The sequence below is a fragment of the Pelodiscus sinensis genome, chromosome 4 (assembly GCF_049634645.1).
Source record: "Pelodiscus sinensis isolate JC-2024 chromosome 4, ASM4963464v1, whole genome shotgun sequence".
NCBI classification, from domain to species: Eukaryota; Metazoa; Chordata; order Testudines; family Trionychidae; genus Pelodiscus; species Pelodiscus sinensis.
The window spans coordinates 19,673,202-19,691,284 of record NC_134714.1 but is presented as its reverse complement, the minus strand read 5'-3'; the positions used below and the strand labels follow the sequence as shown (position 1 = coordinate 19,691,284).

Genomic DNA, 18,083 nt, shown 5'->3' with positions numbered 1-18,083 from the left:
TGTAGAATTCTCTTGATTATTTCTTGGTTCACTGATGATCTAGGCCATCATAAATACTGTAAGGGTCATTGTCATGCACAGTATTTATGGAGTGAAAGAAAATAATACTGAATTATTTTGCATTTTCTCCATATTTTGACAGTATGGAACAATTCAGGCATAGTGGGAAAATATTGTAATTGTACGCACAATTAGAAATGACTAGTACCAAGGGAGGTATTCTGTATGTAAGTATTAATGCAGAATCAATATTAGTCACTGCTGATTGCACAACAAATATTCTATGGAAAACATTGCAAGACATAATTATTATGGTCTTCTCTTGGCTTGTTTTCCTGGAAGTTTTAATTTGGTACCCGAACAACAATTTATAAATACAGGTTTAAGTAAGGGGACCTTATTCTGGAATGTATGGAGGTAGGAAAAAAGGAGAGGGACAGGGGTCAAATGGAGCAAGTTAAGCATAAATAAAGTTGAAGACTAAGGTTAGAAGGTTCCAAGCACTCCTGCTTATTGAATTCATGGAACTGGGATCTTTCTGCATTTGGGAGTTTTAAAACAAACCCCACACTTGTAGCAAAGGCAGCATGTTCCAGGTTTATTGGGGTCATCTTTTACGTGCCAGAGGAACTGGTTGCTGCTGGTGTTTGAATTGTGGGGCACTATTATGCTTTATTATGCTTTGAGACAAGATCTCACTAATGACGCAGTGGGGACACTTAGAATGACCCCCAATAAGACTCCAGGGTTTAGTAAATACAGTTTTTGTACTGGTTTAACTTTATCATTTAGAAACTCTATAGTTAAGTCAGTACAAACCTCTTACGTTGACACAATTATACCAGTATAAAGGTTCCTTATAGTGATATAGCTATAACTGTCTATGCTAGGGGACTGTACAAACCTGACTCTTTTGGTAAAAAAAATCACACTACTATTAAAAATAATTATTTGGTACAAAAACTGTGCATAGATCAGAGCTAAGGAAGGCTACAAAGCAAAGTAGTCATGGGTCTCCTTAGCTCTTTTCATCTTTATAATATTGGTGTCTCCTGACCGTTTCTCTTGATAGCCCTGTCAGATATGAGTCAGAGCCTTATTGGCCACAGTCATTCTAACCATCACTGTGCTTGTACCTCTGGGAGATGCTGCATTTTGCTCCTTTTTTGATTTTAGGACTAGGAACTGAGATGGCATTTTTGTTAATCGGCAGGTCAAATGAGTGAATCTGCAGAAATGGGGGAGCTAGCTTGTTGCTTCTGTTTGACCTGGTTAACAGTTGGGAGGCTCATAAATGCTTTGTTGTCGAACAGCTACACCACTTATAATCTCATACACCTCAGATCAATAAATAAATTGTTGGTGCAGGTGGACTGGAACCACACACGTGTATATTTCTTGCTTTTTGTAAACCCTGACCCATGTAGTCCAAGCAGAAGGAATGTAGACCAGGAACTTAACGGACAGAAAGCCTGGTCTACCAGGGCTAAAAGCAGCCTTAGAACTTGAAGCGTAATGTTGACCATGTTAACTCAATGCATGTGGATGGAGGTATTTACCTTAAACCATACCACTAAGTACAGTGATAGGTTAAAACTGGGAGAGGAGAGCCCTAAGAAACAGCAGTGTGTTTCAGTGCATATAAAATGGGGTGAGCAATAATTTTTGATGGGAGGGCATGCCAAGAATTTTGTAAGTCGTCAAGGCCTTGCTCTTCTGTGATACTAATGGAGGAGGTACGGGGTCTGGGATGGAGGGTAAGTGCAGAAGGGAGATAGGAGTATGAAACTGGGGTGCAGGAGGGAGCGTGAGGTTTAGGAGGGAGTTTGGATGAAGGAGGGCATTCATTTTGACCTGGGACAGGGTATTGGGGTGCAGGGTCTGGGAATGGGTATGGGCGCAGGAAAGATTCTGATCTTGAGGAGGCGTGTTGGAGGGGTGCAAGGTCTGCAGAGATTTTGACCAGGGGCAGAGATGCAGGAGTGAGTGTAAGGGTATAAATTGTGACCTTGGGGTTGCCAGCAGCAGATAGTTACATGCCCACCCAAATGTCATTTTCAGGAAAAAAAAAGAAAGGGTGTTGTAAAAATGTTGTCCAACTCTATTTTCAACAAAAGGGTTGAGTATCAATAAACTTCTGGTGCACTTAACCTTCTGTAGGCAGCCATCAAGGCATAATTACATCATTCTAGATCTTATATTGGGGCAGGCAAAATATGGCTCAGAGTAACTGCCTATGGGGCCATGTGCATCTCTAAGCATTGCATGCCCCGGGGGGGGCGCCCTTTGCACGCTGACAGGACTATAAGCATAAACCAGGTGGCTCCCATTGACTTGTGGGAGCTGTGAAATTGTGCTGGGGATAGGGGCAGCATGCAAAGCCCTCCCCTCCAGTGGCATGTGCTGTGCAGAGATATACATGGTGCCTGCAGCCAGCCACTTTGAGGGGCACAGCAGGCACGAAGCCTGCCTGAGGGTCCAGCTGGGCTGCAGGAGAGTGTTGGGCTGGACCTGAAGGTTTGGCGAGATGGATTCGGCTTGTGGACCATATTTTGCCTTCCCCAATATAAGAGCTAACATAATGTGCGTTAATGTTGATATAATAAAGGCCATGGTGGCTGTATATGATGAGTTAAGTGCACCAGAAGTATATTGCTACTCAATCCTTTTGTTGTAAATAGAGATGGGCAAAATTTTTTCTACACACTATTTTCCCCCCTGAAAATGGCATGTGGGTGAGTATGAACTGTTTGCCACATCCAGGTCATATTTAATAAATACTTTCAGTAGGGAAAAAAAAGGCCTTTTAATTTCAAATTTGGCCAGTGCAAAAGGTGAAGAACAGCCAAATCAAAACAAAATACTTGAAGAGGGAAAAAAAGAACTGAAAGATGAACATTATTTTGAGTCAAGCAAAACATTTTGGTTGACACAAAACGGTATTTTTATAAGACAAGAAAATGTTTTGGCATGATTGAACCAGATTTTGTATCTGCTTTTTTTTCTTCATTTTGTCCACATACCAAAAAATTAATTGGCTTAATAACACAGGGTATGTCTACTCTACCCTCCTAGTTCGAACTAGGAGGGTAATGTAGGCATACCGCACTTGTAAATGAAGCCCGGGATTTGAATTTCCCGGGCTTCATTTGCATAAGCCGGGCGCCGCCATTTTTAAATCCCGGCTCATTCGAACCCCGTGCCGCGCGGCTACACGCGGCATGGACTAAGTAGTTCGGACTAGGCTTCCTAGTCTGAACTACCGTTACTTCTTGTGGAATGAGGAGTAACGGTAGTTGGGACTAGAAAGCCTAGTCCGAACTACCTAGTCCGTGCCGCATGTAGCCGCGCGGCACGGGGTTCGAATGAGCCGGGATTTAAAAATGGCGGCGCCCGGTTTATGCAAATGAAGCCCAGGAAATTCAAATCCTGGGCTTCATTTGCAAGTGTGGTATGCCTACATTACCCTCCTAGTTCGAACTAGGAGGGTAGTGTAGACATACCCACAGATTGAGATTTTTGGAGTTTATGTAGTATAATCTTCCACTATGAAAAGCATTTGTCAGCAGAATGATTTAAAAAAAAGAAAGAAAGAAAAAAAAGCAGACCCAAAGCAAATGTTGCAGCCTTAGGTTTGAAACCTCAGTAGAAACTAGTAAATGGTGCTGTATGTATATTTTAAAATGGAGTTCAATATTGTTCTAATAGTATGTTCATTGACTTACAATCTCAAAAATGGCCAGAGATTCTGGGATTGTTTCCATGTTTAGGTACTGAATTTGAGATACCCTATACAGGACTTACTTTCAAAGCCTGGATGATCTTTTGAAATGGAGACCCCTTTATAAATTGTCTCACATAGACTCTCAAAAATGGAAACACCCATAGTTGTTGATCAATAAAGGCCTTGGTCTGTTGAATCAGTATGAGTGTTCTGATAGAGGATCCATGGTATGTTGATCATACTTATATATTTTACCTTTCAGTCTGACCAGCCACCACACAAAGACAAATTATAAATTTGTATGTGAATCAATCAGAGCAGTCCCTAGGATTTCAGAATCTTTAACAAATGTGGTTCAAAAAGGTCATACCTTCTCCATATTGGGATGTACCATATTTTGCAAGATTCTACTTAGCTATGGGGCTTGTGAATAACAAGAAAGGTTGTTTAAATGAGTACCATACTTATTAAATGTCTGACCATGCTGATTCTAGCAACTTAGGACTTACAAATATCCCAGCTCAATACTGACTTAAGGAAACTGATATCTATAATTAGTAAAAAAAAAAGTGTTAAGTTTAGTAATAATACAATTATCAGACATTTAATGTATTACTCTGATTGCTTTTTTATTTATTGGATTTTATAGATGGTTTCTTAGGAGCTTTTTTTTTTTTTTAATTTCCACTTGCTCTAGAAGAACCGACATACTCATTGTTCAGGCAAATAGATATTTAAAAATATACCATTTCAGTTGCATATTGGGCAAATCTTTGTCCCACTGAAGTCAATCGGACCAGAAATGATTTCCAAAAAAAATAATATTGGTTTGAAGTTAGCATATCTTCATAATAGGATGTAGCTTTGTTGTTTAGAAATTCATGTGTAGATACAGGGATGTCATTTAGCGGATTTGAACTGTAATTAGCATGTATGTCTGAAATAGCATAGTTCAGAAATCCTCTTAACTTAATTCCAGTTTGATTAAGAAGTGAAAGAAGTCCAAGTAATTGTACAGGAATAGAGATTCATGAACCAAGTGTGTATATGTCTTCTTTTTTCTCAAGGAATGTGAACAAGATTTTTTGTATTAATTGATATTCTAAATTATTGTATTTGGTTACTCTACAAGTAAAAGTGGGTGCAATAGTGTTCTTCTGATGTAGATATCCATAGTTCTAAGGACACAAATGGTAAATAAAAAGATATGCATAATACTAAAACTTTTAATTTTGTTTTTTGTTTCTTAGGAGCTAGAAGCCATTAGAGATGTATTAATTCCTTCTTTGGCCTGTGCTGCAGCTAAAATAGGTGACATAGGTGCACTAGCAGCCATAAGAGAAATGGTAAAATATTAAACTATCTAAAAATATTTTATTTAGAGTGTAATACAAAATGCATTTGCTAGAGATTGGATGCAAGCAATATGTCTGTATAATAGAGTCTGGTAGTAACACTACAGTCAAGGTGAGATGACATAAACATTTATTAACTGGCACTTGAGTCTAGTCTTTTCAAAGAGGTTTTATTTCATGTGATATACTTGTTGTTCTTGTTCTCAGCCTGTCACTTGTGATGGTATGAGCTAAGATAAATATTTAAAAGTATGGAAATGAATAGTTAAGGAGAGTAGAATGCATTTGCATGTTTAGAGTTCTTTTTAATGATAAATTTCCTTTCAGATCCATATACCCATGTTTGTGTAGAGCTTAAGCATGGTTTTGTCTATTTGGTTTTCTTTAAAAAAATAAATAAAAAGATTGGGCTAAAGGAGAATTTAGCCCCCAATTTCTCCAGCATCTCCCCCTCTCCCTGCAATGTGACGCTTAGGAGCTCTACAGTGTTGCTGGCTTCTTCTACCTTGTTTTGGCCTGTTCATGTCTTGAGCTCTCCAGAGCTCCCAGTTCCCTGCAGGTAACATCACCCAACAGCATACCAAACCTCTGACTACCATTCCTTGCCTGCTCCAATTCCCCAGTCTCCTGACTCACATGACCATGCAGCATTTAGGACTGATCATAAAAAAGAATTTAGTTTCCCTATGTAGATTTAATAAATCCTGAAATGTAACTCTATTTGTGGAGTGGCTGCTTATGATAATTTTTAATTGGATATATAGGAAGCAGCTTGGTCTATTTTCTTTGTACTTTGCAGGAAAAAAAAACAGATGGATGCCATTCTGTGGCATACTTAGCGCTACATATAAACACAGTTGCTAAATAAAGCTGTGTATAGCTAGGATAAGAATCCTGTCTCAGCATTGTGAAAAGTTTTAAAGGGGAATAATAAGATGTGTTGAGCTAGAAAGTTTAACAAATGTTGAGACTAAAAAAAAATTGCTCCAAGTTGAAATTTTAAGACCTGTATCTCAAAATGTGTGATCAGTTTTCTTCAGCATTTGCAAAAAAAATTAACCTTTAGTGTAAATCTGGTAATTGGTAGATCAAACCAATTCTACCTTTGCATGACTGCCTTCTCTGTAAGGTAGTCTTCAATGAAGATTTGTATTCTGCCATGTTGGAAACATTTTGTTGGATAATAAAACTTATAATAGGTGGAGAATCATATGCTGAGCATGTGAAATAATTTTTTCCTTGCTGTTCTTGCATTCTCTTTCTGTTTGTTTTTTAACATATACATGCATATTTGTGTCTGTGTGGTGCACATTCTTAGATTTGAATATTCTTTCAGTGTGGTCAGGCATCCTGTAGGTATGGTCAGGTATCGTGGGAGACGTGGTGTGGCACCTGGACCCGTATTTTCCCACCCACAGACTGTTCAAAGTATTGGAACTCGAGAATTTACCAAGTAACTTCTTAATCGTTAGAGTAAGGAGGTGCCAAGGATGGCCTTAAAATACAAAGTTTGTTACATCCACAGGCCTGTGCACATCAAAGTATACATGTGTACCAGTGACTACTGGACATCATTAAAAACTTGATTAACCAATTAGTTTCATATGAGCTTTTGAGAAAATGTCCCATGTTTAATGATTTTTGTTGATTGGATACAGATTGTAATGTGGGAATGACTGAGCTCCCTGAATCAACCAGTTTCCATTGTACTACCATTATCTCTTTCCTTAGCAGTTGGTGTATTTATGTTGCAGGGTGGAAACTTGAGCTGTGAAGATTATGATGGTCGAACTCCACTTCATATTGCATCAAGTGAAGGAAATTTGAAACTAATTGAGTATTTACTGACATATGGAGCATCTGTTCATGCTAAAGACATGTTTGGTGCTACTCCACTGATGTATGCCGTCAAATTCAGGTATTAAAAATACATTTTACACAAAGATTTGAGAGAGCTAACTCTGTCTCATTTCAAGTTAATGTCACTTTCAGTTAGTTGGTTTTGGTCACCAGTCTGCAATAGTGGAAAGCAGTGATAAAATCTGTGACAGCAAATTCTGTAGTTGATGGGTTAGGACCATGGTGTCCAACCAACAGTAGCCACACTCAGCCAAATAGCCACATTGTTCAAGCCAGCTAGCCACACTCAACCAGCCAAATAGCCACATATGGCTAGTAGCTAGTGTGTTGGACACAACAGGTTTAGGATATTTTGGCCATTGTACCTAAGAAAAGAGTCTTGCTGTTGCCAAATAACAGAGCTAAGAAACTTTATTTATTTATTTATTTTAGCCCTGACCCCTGCTCCAGGACTTAATTATTTGTGCTGAGATTTTTTCATAAAAGAAATGTGTCTGTCAAGTTTGACTTATTCATTTTGATTTTGCAGAAGGAAGAGTTCAGGAACTAGAGTAAGGGGGGAGAAGGGATGTCTCTTTGTACCTTCCCTTCCTCATCAGGAACAGAGTGTTTTAAAATAGAACAAGCTACTGCAGTAGGCTGAAATGTTTTGGACCCAGCCTTTATTTCTGGGTCACCATTTCTCTGATTTCTCTCCAACATACTCCACACATTTATCAGCTTACGCAATAAGTATGTGCTGGCTGCTTCCATCAGTGATTCTCTCTCTCTCCAGGTTGGCAATAATCCATGAAGCTGGTCTCCTAGGTCAGTGTTTCCGACAGTGTACCATGGAAACACTTTCAGAAACATTAATTGGCCACCCTGGTTTGTTTATTTACTGGCTTTGCAGCCACGGAGCCTCGCGGCTCCTATTGGCTCTGTTTCATCCTTTGCAGCCAAAGGGAGCCACGGGAAGTGGTTGCCTGGCCCACACCGCTTCCCGTGGCTCCCTTTGGCTGCAAAGGATGAAACAGAGCCAATAGGAGCTGCTAGGCTCTGTGCCTGAGGCACTGGTACATAAACAAACCAGAGCAGCCAGTTAAAGCGTTTCTGAGAGTGTTTCCACGGTACACGGGATGGTGCATATTTTTTATTTAACAAAATATGTATCCTTTTTCACTCTATGCCTTCAAAAAGCCCCTCAAGTCTAGTGCATGTCTTGGTCTTTTTCTCCAAATGATTCTGTTAAAGCTTTCGAATATTGGCAGATTGAGCTGTCTGTGAGGACTGGTTCTAGTTCCCTGTGTAGTCTCAAGTTGCACAGCTTTTGTTGAGGAAATTTCAAAATGGCTTATTTCGAAATCTGGCACTGTCTACACAGCACCAAATTTCAAAATAGCACTATTCAGAAACATCCCTTAACTCTCATGGAATGAGGATTACAGGGATGCTGGAATAGCATGCTCGTTATTTCAAAATAATGGGCATGTTTAAAGATGCAGAATAGCTATTTCGGTATACTAGATTCTAGATGTAGCCTGACTGTTCTGTTTCTGTAAGAATCAAAGAAATCTCTGCATAAAGGTTTAAGGTATATCCTCTCTACAGGAGCTGGGAATCTGGCTTAGAAATGATCCCAGTTTCTGCTAACCCAGTATCCTTAGAGCTCCAGATGTCTGCACATTGTGCTACTGCTAAACCATTGCGTGCCCCCTATATCTTTATAGTTGTTACTGTCATTATCTTAGAACTATCCAAGCCTTTTATGAGAAGACATATTTATAAAAATTATAACACACTCACCCCTACACGCACAATAACAAGAAACAACTAAAAGCAAATAAAACAAACCTGCAATTGAACAGAGGTGGTGGCCCTAGTCCACTGTGAGAGAGCACTACATCACCAGTAGATGTTCCTGCAAATCAGATACCTGCAGTTTTTTTACCACACCCAACTACTGCCTGAGGAATTTCACATGAGTTTGTTGTTGGATTCCTTTTCATTGCCACTCCTATATGTAACTCTTAATATGTCTCTTTAGTTCTTTAAATCTGTATGCAAACCCATTCTGAATTGAGGAGTGGTAAAATGAAAATGAATCTGAACTATTTTTAGTTTTTGTTTGTTTGTGCCCTTCCAGAATGAGAAGAAAAACTTAAAAAAAAAAAAAAAAAAAAAAAAGCCATGTGACTGTAACAATAATCTTAGGCATGGAGTGCTAAGATATTGATCTTTATACTGAAGCTCAAGTGTCTCTGGACATTAGAAATATTGCAGAGCTAATTTACTTGTACTGTAGATGAGGGTGGATGGAATTATGTACTTAAAAGGCATGATCACAACATAATATATTTGAATTACATTAATAAAATGACTGCCTGTGGAAGGTGAAGAGGAACAATATTGATGTTGAACTTTTGCATTTTATATTAAGCAAGGGGGTGGAGGGTGCTAGCTATCTTAAAAATTAATATTAATAAATATTCTGTGCTTTAAATCATGGTCAGAATTGCAAAATATAAAACTGTGCTTTTAAAAAAAATCTAAGAAATTGTCTTAACTTCACAGAAATTTGCATTGCTAAATTCCATTTTCTGAAACTTAATATTTAGTTGAACTGGAATGTAATCACTGTTTTATTCTACACCATGTCTATCTCTCAAAAGCTTTTTAAAATGTGTGTGCCACGTCTCTCAGCGATTTAGTATTTTTAAGCAAACATGCAAATCAGAAAAAATAACTGGTGATTTCTCTCTGACCTATTCATTAGTATAAAAGTTCCCAATGTATGTTTCTTTGCAAAAGCATATTAACAGAGCACTGTCAACCTGTAGGCAATCAAAATGGCCTATGTCAACAGTGACCTCATGTTTAACTTTTAAAGCTTTACTTAATTTTTAAAAATTGAAATTGATATTTTCATTGCTGTTAAAATATGGAATTGTTTTTAAAACTATATCAATTGCTGCATGCCCATTTTCTATCCCTTAATGTATATATTCAACCTTTTTATTACTGTGTGTATATACATTCTCTTTCATATAGTTCATATCAGACAATGTCTCATTCACAGGAGTCACCTGTTGATTAGGTCAGTTGTTTGGACTTATCAGTTTGCAACATTCATTTAACTGCCACTTCCCAGTGCCTTAATAGAATGCTGCTCATTTTCAAAATGTAAAATAAATACTTTTATAAAATAAAACTTGTCTAAGCATGAAACTGGTATCTCAAATAAAAATTTCATATATTTTTTAAATCTATTATAACTTTTTCCTTTTGCTTGGAGCTTAAGGCCTGAAGTAGCTGCAAATAAAAAGTTGTATACAGTGTGTATTGCACACTTATATGAGAACATCAGAGATTCTTGTTGGTAAAATCATTTCCCCCAAAAACATGCATTGTAATACTTGAAATCTGCAAGGTTATGTTTACATTATTTTAGTACCTTGAGGATGGAGGAGAATCTAAGCATCATACCGACTCTTTAAAATCACATTGAAGTCTGTCTGACATTATACAATATTTCTGAGTTTGAAATGTGTAGTGATTCAACATTGTGAAAGTTGAATGGGAAAAACTGAGCCAATCCTGTTTATAGCTGCAAGAGAAGCAAGGATCAGAAAGAATGAAACTAATCAAGTTTAAAACGTACATTATACCTGCATTTCTTTCAATGACTGGTGGGAAGTACAGCCCAAGGCCCTCAGCCTGCAAACTCTTACACATGTGCTTAATTTTGTGTACTCACAAAAAGTGAAGTATGTTCAGAAGTTCTTGCAGTATAACTCTAACTCACCTGTGGTGAATATTGACTTTTTAATGATGACCATGATATGCACTGGTGTTTAGGGATCCCAAAAGATCTAGGCCAGATTATTCTTCTTGATTTTTGTCATAGAGGAGGACACTGCAGGTGAAGAGAACCCATACAAATGGCCAAAAAACTGTCAGAGGAAGGGTAGTAGCAAGAGCCCATTTATGGCTTTTGGGGATCTACTCTCTACTGGCAAATGTGTGTGGGAAAAACCCACACAAGTTAATTCTGACCTGCACCTTCACATTTCCACATAGAATGAGAAGTGTGGTTTTGCGGTCCAGACATGATTGAAAAGCAAGGAGTACCTGGTTCTTGAGTTGTGTTGTGTTACCAGTTAGAGTAAGGAGCCATGGAGATTAGTAGAGAAGGTCTGGCTCTCCAAAGAGGCCCTGAGATTGGAAGGATTTCTATATGGATCTCAGGTCATCTGTGGGGCAGAAGAGCTGCACCATTTTCTCACCTCTAGAAGATCTCCAAACTGCATCTACTAGATGAGATGTAGAAATAAGAACAGTAATCTCAAAACCATGGAGGTTTTTACTTAATTTCAGTTTATTTTAAAAAAAGAAAGTCTTGCCCACACACTTTTCTCCTCCTCCCAAACCTATGAACTCTGATCTGTATATTTATATAATGTGTCAAGAAATGCCACAATGGAGCAAAGATTTTTTTTTAGACTTGTTAGAAATGCTGAGTTCTCCAGGACAGGCCCCACCAAGGAAACAGATTCCAGAGTGGTTTGTGTGTAGCCCAGTACAAAATACAAGTGTGTGGGTAAACATAAGAGCTTTTCTGCTATAATCTCTTATCAGTTTCATTTTTCAAATGAGTACTAAAATGTTTGATATATCTTAAATCATACTGTTATGAGTTGGGTTGTGTAAAAGAAAGTAAATACAGTACTAGCTCTTACCTGCTGTCTCCAGCAGACTCTTACTGACCACCACCTATGTCTCAAGGGACTCTACTGATGAAATATTTAAGATAACTAAACCAACTTACAATATGTGCAGTTGCAGTAACTGATCGTGCTTAACTTTGCAGCAGTTTCAGTTTCACTCTGAGCAAAAAACTGGCCGCATGATTTAAATGCTAAATTTCAGCTAAGTAACTTAATTTAATTTTTGAAAAGACAACATTTTGAAAACTTTGAAATACAATTATGAGAATAGCTTGTAAGGAAATGTAGATCTTATAATAAATTTATAGTTTTTATTGTAATTGGATTTCATCCAATAAGCTTTAAAGTAAATTATCTTTGTCAAGATTAAGATTCCAGAATATTCCAAGCTGTTTGACCTATAGTCCACTTGAGACCTTGGATCCACAGGGCACTAGGTCAAGTTGTTCAACTAGCATATTTTATGGTGCATCTTTTATTATTACCCTTTTTGGTAATATGTGTGTAACTGAGAGGCACTGAGACCACCGATAAAGGGAGAGTTCAGTCTGCTTTACAGCCTTAGCTGAAAGCAGTTAGCTGTTAACTCATGTGGTAGAGGCATGTGGCTTTAGCCTTTAAAGTTCCAGGTTCAATCCCACCTATGGTGGGGGCTTCTGGGATGAACTACTAGGAGGTCTCTAAAGTTGGAATATGCCTCATCAGCTGAGGGAAGGATGTAACTCTAAGGTACTGAGACTAGTGAGAAAGGGAGAGTGAAGTTTGCTCTACAACAAGAGCCAGTTGGCTCTTAGCTCATGCTGAAGAGGCACCTGGCTTTAGCCCCTTAAGGTCCTAGGTTCAATCACCTGCCAGCTTCATATGTAGTCTTTTGTGAAATTTTGCATGCATCCCACAGCACTGTATTCCAAACAACAAAACTGTAAGGCTATGTCTACACTGCGCAGCTATTTTTGGGATACCGGAAGTATCCTGAAATAGCTCTTCCGTATCTTTAACGCATCCCGTTATTTCTAAATAGATTTCGAAATAACAGGCATGCTATTCCAGTGTCCCTATACTCATTCCACAAGGGTTAAGAGACATTTTGGAGTATCACTTTATTTTGAAATTTGGGTTCAAAATAAGTTCTTTCGAGGTAAGGGTACAGTGTAGACACACCTTAAGGGGCCATTGCAGTGGTCTCAGTGGAACTATTTCTGAGTCTTGTGGCTGAGGAACAGGGACCATGCTGGTCATGTAGATCCTATTATACCTAACAGGCAGAATAATGTACTCATGGGAAAGAGCCAGTCAAAACATGACTATGGGTGGGCTAGTGGACCATGAAGAAGACTGTATCTGGTTTGGAAGAAACTTAGCAGCAGAGGGGGTATATTGTGGGAGATTCTTCCAATGGTAAAATCAAAATCTAAATGTATGGGTGCTTATGCCACCTATGAAGTTGTAGGAGCTTGGGCATCACTCATAGTAACCCATAAATTTAATTTTCCATGTTGTGGAAAATACACACAGAAATACTGTTGCTCTGTGAATGCCTTCATTGTCTATCTGCATGTTAGTGCTTGAATTAATAAGAGTTGGAAATAGGGACAATCAGGATACAAATAAGTATAGATTTATCCTTGAAAGGTAGTTGTGTTCCTTTCTCTCAGTTTTAGATTCCGTAATTGAAAACATAGCATTTTTGTAAAGTCAGTGTGCCAGGGTAGTTAAATGATGTTATAATGCCTTTGCCTCTGTCTTGTCCTTCGTCAGTGCAGAGGAAACAGAGTAGAAGTTAGTGGCCTGTGAGGTGCAGGAGATTAGAGATTATCTGTCGGTCTTTCTTGACTTTAAACTCTAACTCCTTGAATGGAGAACATACTCATCATCAATCTCTTTTTATTTTTTTTTCCTTTTATTTTTTCTTTAATACCATTCTGAAAAATTATGAGAACCAGTGTATGAAAGTCTGTGTTTCTGGAATATTTGTTTTTATCTGTAGACTATTTTTCCCCAGGATATTTAATTGTTAAAATAAATCTTTCTTTTTATTATTTGTTCGTGAAGGCAATTAGAAGTGATTCACTTACTACGTGAAACTGGAGCTCACCTTTCCAGCCAAGAGGTAGAGAACATTGGAACAGAACTTTGCCGGTAAGGATGCCTTAAGGTTAGATATGATATTGTAGTATGGTCCAAGTGTCAGGAGCTCAACTGTCTCCCAGCCTGGTTACACAAGCATCTGTTGGACTAAATGAACTTTCTCCAAATGTTCAGGTTCCTGATTAGTCAAGGCAGCCAGCAGCCTGTTACTTGATCCTAGCAGCAACAGTAGCATAGCAACTGCTCAACTTGTATGATGCCCATAGCTGTACCTAACCTGTTTTGGCTTCCACTTCTTGCTCCGACTTTTGTTCCTGTTTTGATTCATGTTTGCTTCAGTCTAATCTTTGCCTTCCTACTCTATTCTGACTGAATCTGATTGATGTCTCGGCTTCTTGATTGTAACTTTGGCTTACGCTTTGGCTTGGTGTTCCCACTCCTGATTCTGTTTTGATCTTTTGGCTTGGCTCCTCAATCATGACTCTGGGTTGACCCTTAGAGTAGTACCTGACTCCTGGATGGATGCTCACAGTTATTCTGGACTGCTGCACAACCACCAGGCAAGGTCCTACTGCACCCACTAAATAGGCCTTCCGTGCCCCAGCATTTTACACCAAGTTAGCTGTGCTAATACACAGTTCTAACAGTTACATCATTGTCCCGTTATCTCTATTTTCAAGGGTAAATGATTGCCTTGTTAATATGCCAAGGATTCACTCTGAAATAATAAGAAACACAGGGGCTTTATTATTAAAGCAAACTAATTTAGTAGGGTATAAATTACAGGAATTATTCATTAATACATTAGAGTGAACAAGGGATCCATGAGGGGAAGTTACAGTACAGCATTTTGGTGTGTACTGCAGTTCACAACCCCATAATCTGAACTGTGGTGCAGTGTAGCAAGGCCCTGCATTAGAAATGCTGGGGTTGTAATCTTGATTCTGATTCTGATGTGGCTCTTGATCTCAGTGCCACAGTTACTCAGTAAAACAGTGATTTTTTGATAATGGTCTGTTTCACGCGAATAACAAGTGAATTTGTTTCTCAAATGCTTTTAGAATGGAAAGCGCTATATAAATAACTATGATATATAGCAGGGACCATTGAGTTCATGCCATATACTATTTTGGGGTTAGATTTAATAACTAAAATACAAGTAAAGGGACAAAATTAACTATTGACTGCATGACACACCTGAAGTGTCAAGTATCAGAGGGGTAGCCGTGTTAGTCTGAATCTGCAAAAGCGGCGAGGAGTCCTATGGCACCTTATAGACTAACTGAAGTGTAGGAGCATAAGCTTTCGTGGGTAAAGACCCACTTCATCAGATGCAAGTTAAACCTGAAGTGGTTTACCAGAATTTACAAGTAGAATAGACAGCATAATGAAAAATGTGAAATGGATTCAAAACAAGTCCCTTTTCCTGATGCATTTTTAATATATATTTTTATTACTATTAGGTTGTGGGAAATATGTGTGTTTAGTATCTAGGGGTATGTCTACACTACAGCACTAATTCAAACTAACTTAATTCGAATTAGTTAATTCAAACTAAGCTAATTCGAATTAGCGCATCTAGACCCAAAAACTAATTCGAATTAGCGTTTTGCACGGTCTGGCTACAGTGCTGTGACAATATGCAGGAGGGGCTTTCTCTCACATAGTCTGCACCCTAACTATATACAGTTCTGCTACATATTTCCCAGAGCATTGCAAGTAATGGAAACAATGGAAAGACTTTTCAAATTAAGAATTTGCTAACTCTGATCCACCTGTCAGAAGTACTAAAGGAGTGGCTCAGAATATTACATTCTTTCACAAATACGTTGACCTTATACATAACCCCTTCTGTCCTTTGCAAAACCTGCTTAACTAGCTAGCCTGATAGTAGCACTACAAAATTGAGAGCATGTGCTTTAAACAAAAAGTGAACGTGGTGGAATTTGTTGTAGTACATTGAGGGAATATCATACAAACTGAATTAGTATTGCATGATATCTTGCATTTTGAATGTAGTGGTAAAGAATCCCTGAGGGTTTTGAGGCACTTTAAATTGGTTTTTAATGGTATTAAGCCAACAAAGGATAAAAAAATCACCATTTGTTTTAAAGATATCTCTAGTGCAGTGCAGAGAGTGGGAGATATATATATATATATATATATATATATATATATATATATATATATATATATATATATGTAGACAGGAGAATGAGTGGGCTTTATGCATGGAATGATTGCAAGTGTTTGTCTTGTGACTTCCACCATACAAAATGAGCAGAACATTAACTAGCTCTTGCACAATCACCCCAAAGACAAGTGTAGTGGTCTGACTCCTATGGGGAATGCGTGACTACTGCATCAGCATAAATCCTGTGGCCATGCCCCCTGCATCGGCTTACACGCAGCAGGTGTGGAGTCCAGTTTTACTGTGCATGTGGTGTTGAGAGGCACTGAACTTTGACTTTTCACCCATGTCCTTCTGCACAATGAAATCATTTCACTTACACTGCTCTGGAAAGCTTTTGGTGTCCCTTTTGCAGAGGAGTGAATTTCTTCTAGAGTACATGAGTCAAAATGCTTAAGGGTTTGTAGTTAAGATTGTCTTATTGTCTCTCCAAGGTGCCAAATACTCACTTTGGGGGTATGACAGCTCTTAGATTATTTGAACAAAACTCAGTGATTTATTCTTCCATGCTACTGAGTTTCATTTTATCCTCCACTTCTGCACCATCTCCCTTGGGACTTTTATCACACTAGCTATTGGCATGGTGGAATGCTGTTGCATGTGGTCATCCTGAGGCTGCCTTTGGAACACATTTTTACCAAGTCCTCTTTCTGTCTAATTTAAGTGACTGGCACCATAGTAATATGCCCAGCCTCTGGGAGTGAAGAGACAAAGCTGATCAGTTCCTAAATAGCATTCAAGGACTGGTCAGAAGTCATCTTGTATTGTTCTCTACTTGAATTAAGATCCAAAAGCCGGTTTTTCTCACCGCTTATCTATTGTCAACGTAATTTGGCTATATTCTGTATTGATTAATCTCCATGGCCAATGTTTTTCCTGTTCTAACACTCGCTTCTTAATTTCCTTGTCTTTAGACATAAAATGATTTAGGATTTAGAAACTGAAGTATTTGGTTTGATACCTTTGGTCATTAGCTGATGACGGTAAATGGTCAGCTGGATTTCTTTAGGACATCTAAGGCTGGAATTGCACTTGCAAACACTAACACATTATGCAATTTCTTAGACACCTCTCCTAAGAATTAATTCATCCTGTTGTTTTTAGAAAGTGAAATGAGGAATTTGCATTTTTAAGATGTTTAATTCTTTGATTTCACTTTTCCATTTTGTTGAGATGAGAACTAAGTTTTCTTATCAGGTATCCCTTAGCATCTTCCAAATCTGTTTTCTTGCTGCAAAACAAAACTGTAACAACTGGAAGACAAATAATGGTGACTGCCCAGATTTGTTCAGAAAGCTACTCTGCTAGATCCAGTTTAACCACAAATTTGATTGACAGTCAAACAACCAAGTCAGTATAAATTAAGTGAAATTTCACCTGTTCTGAACAGTCTATGCTCTTCACAAGGCTGAAATAAGGGCAGTGGAGCAAGCAAATGAGTTCACACTAAAATATCATTTATGAAATCCATACTCTTTTTCAGCCCTATTATCAAGATAACATACTTTTAAAAATCTGATCACAGTTGTTGGGATAAATTATAGTTCTGAAGATACTGGGACCATGCTTCTAGTCCAGGACCCTCGGGATCTGACTGGTGTTGAACCCAAGAATTTGCCAAATCACAGGAGGTCAATATTTGTCTAGCAGCATTACAAACACTTCCACTGCTTACTGGGCTCTTAAAAGACATTTGGGGGTAAATTAAACCTAAATAACAGCACAAAACACTGAGAGCCAGGACTGGTGGCAGTAAACAAACTTTATGGGACTGCAGGAAACTTGGCCACACCCATGATAAGTAGACATCCAGCTAACTAAAATCATGCCAGACTATAGTTGCTGCCTGACCAGAGAGTGCTGGATTAGAGGGGTTCAACCTGTACATGATTAACTTTCTGAAGAAATAAAATATGAAATAGATTTTTATACTCTTAATTTCTCATATCTCCGTGGAGTTGTGAAATGTGAATAAAAAGGCATAGGGATACTTGATATTATGAATGATATTCTTGAGTGCACTCTAGATAGAATTATTTTAGTTCCTCACAGAATCACTATTTTGCTCATCAAGAATCTTCGCCAGCAGAGAGAAATAATTTTTCTACTGTCTGGGTGGTTTTGCAGCAACAGATATCTCATCATTTCCCAGTGGTTTT

General features: G+C 38.2%; 1 protein-coding gene across 1 annotated transcript in view; it reads left to right on the top strand.

The window, feature by feature from the left end:
• Positions 1-18,083, top strand: part of ASPG (asparaginase) — a 79,583-nt gene that overhangs the window by 53,027 nt on the left and 8,473 nt on the right. Inside the window, exons 11-13 of the mRNA XM_006116900.4 lie at positions 4,975-5,070; positions 6,834-6,997; positions 13,698-13,784. Coding sequence (XP_006116962.2) covers positions 4,975-5,070; positions 6,834-6,997; positions 13,698-13,784 — 347 coding nt within the window. The remainder of the gene's footprint in view (positions 1-4,974; positions 5,071-6,833; positions 6,998-13,697; positions 13,785-18,083) is intronic.